This window comes from Corvus brachyrhynchos, unplaced genomic scaffold (genome assembly GCF_000691975.1).
Source record: "Corvus brachyrhynchos isolate BGI_N302 unplaced genomic scaffold, ASM69197v1 scaffold426, whole genome shotgun sequence".
In the NCBI taxonomy this organism is placed as follows: Eukaryota; Metazoa; Chordata; class Aves; order Passeriformes; family Corvidae; genus Corvus; species Corvus brachyrhynchos.
In genome coordinates, this window is record NW_008238653.1 from 344,244 (window position 1) to 349,287 (window position 5,044).

The window sequence follows — 5,044 nt, forward strand, 5'->3', positions numbered from 1 at the left end:
ACAAACACCGCAAAACTGGAGGTGGTTTGGAGCCAGGGATCCGGGCTTTAGGCAGCAGCACCTCTTACATGTGGAACCAGGCACTGCTCAAGGCCATCCCCTGGTCCAGGTGCTCCCACAGCTCTGAAACCCCTCCAGTGCCTGATGGAAATTCAGCATTTCTCCCTTCTCTCCCATGGAGAACCAGGGATACTGCAAGAATTCCACAAAGAAGGGGGTAGGGGAAACAGACCATGAAGGAACTGTGTCATATAAATCTTCTGTTACTCTGGCAAACCTAATTAACTTGATGGCCACAGCTCCTCATCCTGACATGCTGCTCTGCCACTTTGATGTCACTTTTAGACAGATTTGAACAAGAGAAAAAAAATCAACTCTACCTCACAAAGAGGGAATGTATTAATAAATTAAAAAGCCCCAGACACATAAAAGTATCTTTGATCAAAGTTGTTAACATTTAGTGTGAAGAGTTAAACCTCCACAAAGCAAGAGTGAAGCAAATAACAAAGATTTTTTTAAACACAAGCAAGAAGTTCAATACAAAAATCCAGATGCCTTTAATTATTCAGACCATAAATCTGACTGTATTTCTATCTCCTTTAGTTATAAGTATTAAAAAAGAGAGAGAAAATATCCTTAGGAAGATTCAGAAGTGTTCTTAGTTTATACTAAATTAGAAAAGATGCACAACTTCCTTTTGACCGGATTTCCAACGGCAAATGAAACACAAAGATCAATTTTTGTATTCCCATCCTCACCAAGAACATGAAACTCACTCACTCTCTAAACTAAACTCTAAAATCCTAAAGAGAATTATAGCAAAGAGGTGTTTTAATTCATCCCCATCTCCCAAATGTTCATCATTATTCCCTGAACTGGTTTTTAACTTGGGGCTACACCTACGGATTAGGAGGGATGATAACCCTGGGAGCATCCAGACAACCTTAGCAATGATCTGGAGCTGGAGATCATCACAAGGGAGACCAAATACAGAGTTCTTACCCGTGACAACTGACTCTGGAATACTCCCTCCTCAAGAAAAGAGAGGTCCCACAGCCAAAGTCCTCCCGACAAAAGGGAACAGATGGGCTGGAATTTGGTAGGAACCCCAGTTCCCTGTCAGAAAGCCTCAAGGGGAAGGGAAGCAGCGTTCACCTTCAGCTGGGACTAAGAGAACACCAACCTCAGCACTTCAGCCTGATTGGAAAGGTCAGTTCTTTTCCAGGTTCTGCACAAGTCTGAAACATTGATCCAGTTCCACCACGAGCTTCTGGCAGTCAGAACTATCCTGAAGCTATGGAAAAAGGTTCCAAAGGCTCGATGTCACCTGTGCCACTGCTGGGGCAGGTGTGGGGACATGTCCATGGAAGGGGAGGTTGCGGTGGAAGGACACAGCTGGGTCATGGCAGTGAATAAAAACTGCTCCAAAGGATGGGGGATGTGGGAAAACACCACTGTGGGTCTCAGGGAGCAGGGGAAGTCACAGGACAGGGGACAGTTCACCCGTGGATATTATGGACTCTACAAAGCCATTTTTATCAGCTGCATTCCCAGCACTGACCATGGATAAAGAACAGGACATCTTCAGAACAAGGTTTTATCCAAAGAAGACATTTAAACTCCGAAAAAAATGAAGCTCTATTCTGTTGCAAATTCTTTGAAAAGCTCATTAAACCCAACCCAAACCCCCTGGGAGGAGTGAGGACTCCAAAGCAGATGCATTTGGCCCCGGTGCAGCTTTGCTGCTCAGGAACAAACAGGGCAGGCAGGCTGTGTTCCCTGGCACGCAGGACGTACCTGTGCGATGGTCCTGCAGTCCGTGGTCTCCGTTCTCCACCACCATCGGCCCAGAAGCTGAAGAATCTGCAAGAAATCAAAGGAAGGGTTAATACTGGATGGAATTAATCTTAATCCAGACCTTAAAAACAATACTGTGAAATCGTAGAATCACTGAGGTTGGAAAAGAGCTCCAAGCTTTGAGCAATTCCCACCTTGTCACCCAAGTGGTGATCCTAAAACTAACAGAAGAATGATCAATTCCAGCCTTGAGAGCACACTCACAGAATCCCAGGATACCTGAGGTTGGGAAAGCCCTCTGGGATTATCAAGTCCACCCTGTGCCCAATCCCCACCTTGTCCCCAGCCCAGAGCACTGAGTGCCACCTCCAGTCATTCCTTGGACACCTCCAGGGATGGGCACTCCAAACCTCCCTGGGCAGCCCCTGCCAAGGCCTGAGCACCCTTTCCAGGAAGGAATTCCTCCTGAAACACAACATATTGCTAAAGCAGGGATCAGGGGAGATTTAGAGGAGGGTGGTCAGGGTGGAAGATCACCAGTTCCAAAAAACAGCACAGAAGATCCTCATCGCTGTGAGGTTTAGTCCTTCTCATTCTGACACTGTCAGCTGAAATTTTAACCAGCTCCAGGATTTACACACTGAACTTGGGAAACTTGGCAGCAGTGGACAAGGCAGAACAGAAGCTGCAGGAGGGTCCATTTAGATTAGATAAAAGAAGTTTTTTACAAGGAGGGTGGGCAGGCCCTGGCACAGGGTGCCCAGAGCAGCTGGGGCTGCCCCTGGATCCCTGGCAGTGCCCAAGGCCAGGCTGGACATTGGGGCTGGGAGCAGCCTGGGACAGTGGGAGGTGTCCCTGCCCCATGGCAGGGGTGGCACTGGATGATCCTTAAGGTTCCTCCCAACCCAAACCAGTCTGGATTCTGTGACTTTATGACCCCGAGCAGTTCTAGTGAAGCAGAACAAGCAGCACCAGCTCTGACAGCAGCTCCTCCCCGGGCCCTCTGTTCTGCTGACAGTGAGGAAATGCTCATTTTATAAATAATAAAAGTCTCTCCCAAAGAGACACACACTCAGTCACCTGGAGCTCTGCTGGCCCTTCCTCAGCCCCGGCTTTATAACAGAGCCACGTTGCCAGGGTCCTTCAGACACAGCACTTCAGGGCTGAATCCAGCCCTCAGCGAAGCAAAAGGAGAAGTCTTTCCAGCTGCATCAGTGGCTCATCCTGGTGTTTTACAAAAATTCCACATGAACTTTGCAGCTTATAGACAAACACACACCTACATCCTCCTGGAGGAGCTGGAGATGCTACAGGGATCCCCGGGCCTGCTCCTCAGCAGTCCCACACACAGCTCCTGCTGCCAGGCTTCACAAGGGCTGGTGTCTGCTGGAACAGGGGAATGGTCCGAAGCAGAAACTGGGGGAGGTCCTGGCAGCCCCTAGATTCTCTGAGCAGGTCAGGCAGGGAGAAATCAGGGTCAGAGTGGTTTATACAACACTAAGTCACAGCTGCCCAAAGGTACACGAGGAGTAACGAGGGGTCTTGCAATGAAATCCCTGAGGAATTCTGTGCAGGAGCTGCACAGGCCCTGCTGACCCCCCCAGATTACCAGTGAGGGAGCTCAGCCCAGCTGCAGGAGCTACGAGTTTTCTCAAGTCCTATAGAATCATGGACTCTCCTGAGTGGGAAGGGACCCACAAGGATCATCCAGGTCCAACTCCTGGCCCTGCAGAGGACAGCCCCAAGATTCCCTCCACGATCACATCCTGCTTTCATTTCTTTCAGAGCTGCTCCTTACACCTTGCACAGGCAATAGAGCTGCTGGGATGTTTCATAGCCTGGTCCTGATGTTCTGGACATCAGGAGGAATTCCTTCCTGGAAAGGGTGCTCAGGCCTTGGCAGGGGCTGCCCAGGGAGGTTTGGAGTGCCCATCCCTGGAGGTGTCCAAGGAAGGCCTGGACATGACACTCAGTGCTCTGAGCTGGGGACAAGGTGGGGATTGGGCACAGCCTGGACTCGATGGGCTGGGAGGGCTTTTCCAGCCTCTGTGACTCTGATGCCACCACCATTATTGATGCATTAAACCAGGACTCGACCACAAAAGTGGCTGAACCTCTCCAAAGGAGCAGAAGGATCAGAAATGCCATGGCTCTCCTTGGGCCCTTCCTGGGAAGGACGGAGAGCAGGTGAAATGGTTCCTGTTACAGTTTTAGCTTTTTGGGAAGACAAGCTTCCAGAAAAATCAGGTCAAATCACACCAATCCCAGTCAGCACGAGTGGTTGTTATTTTTAAGTCTCTGAAGGTCAGTGCCTTTGGAGCAAATCAATCTGAGTTTGGTTTGCTGCAGTCCCAGTGTGGAAGCACCCAGCAACCTGCCCAGGGCCACAGCTGCTCCCCTCATATTCTAAATTGCATAAACCCAAAACCATGTCAAGATGTTGTAACTACCTAATCCTCAGCAGAATCACAAGATAGTATTTGCATCTGGCTCGTGGATCAAAGGATTGTTTTTATATAAACAAATTTAAGGCAGCACTCGCTAAACCGATAATCTGGAGCAAATGGGCAGTGCCAACATAACCCCCTAATCCCAGAGGGACCGGCCAGCGTGCAGGGGACACCACCACGGCCAGCACGTCCCCACCATGGCACCTGCAGCCTGCTCTGGTACAGGGACAGCACACCTGAGGGCAGAGAGGGCTCTGGGCAGCCGGCTGGGGCAGGGGGTGGGGATCAGGAGTCCCTGTGCAGGTTTTATCGCACGCTGGGAATCACACGTTGTCAAACGCTGACATTCAAGAGGAAAACGGGACCAACATTCAAGAGGAAAACGCTGAGGGACAGAGTCTGAACTAGCTGGTGACTCTTAAACAAGGAGCCTTATCTCCTTCAGTTCATTCATTTAAATACTCTGCCTCAAAATCACCTGCAGAGCTGCCCCAGCCCCGGGGCCAACAGCACCAGGACCTGGAGCTGCTGGAGAGAGTCCAGAGGAGGCCCCAGAGCTGCTCCAGGGCTGGAACCCCTCTGCTCTGGAGCCAGCCTGGGACAACTGGGAATGTTCCCCTGGAGAAGGGAAGGACACAGGGAGAGCTCAGAGCCCCTTGCAGGGCCTAAAGGGGCTCCAGGAGAGCTGCAGAGGGACTGGGGACAAGGCCTGGAGTGACAGGACACAGGGAATGGCTTCCCAGTGCCAGAGGGCAGCGATGGATGGGAGACTGGGAATTGGGGATTGCTGGGTGGGG

General features: G+C 50.6%; 1 protein-coding gene across 1 annotated transcript in view; it reads right to left on the reverse strand.

The window, feature by feature from the left end:
* MAP4 (microtubule associated protein 4) overlaps nt 1-5,044 on the reverse strand; it is a 120,832-nt gene that overhangs the window by 89,660 nt on the left and 26,128 nt on the right. Inside the window, exon 3 of the mRNA XM_017737674.1 lies at nt 1,798-1,863. Within this exon, the coding sequence (XP_017593163.1) occupies nt 1,798-1,863 (66 nt within the window). The remainder of the gene's footprint in view (nt 1-1,797; nt 1,864-5,044) is intronic.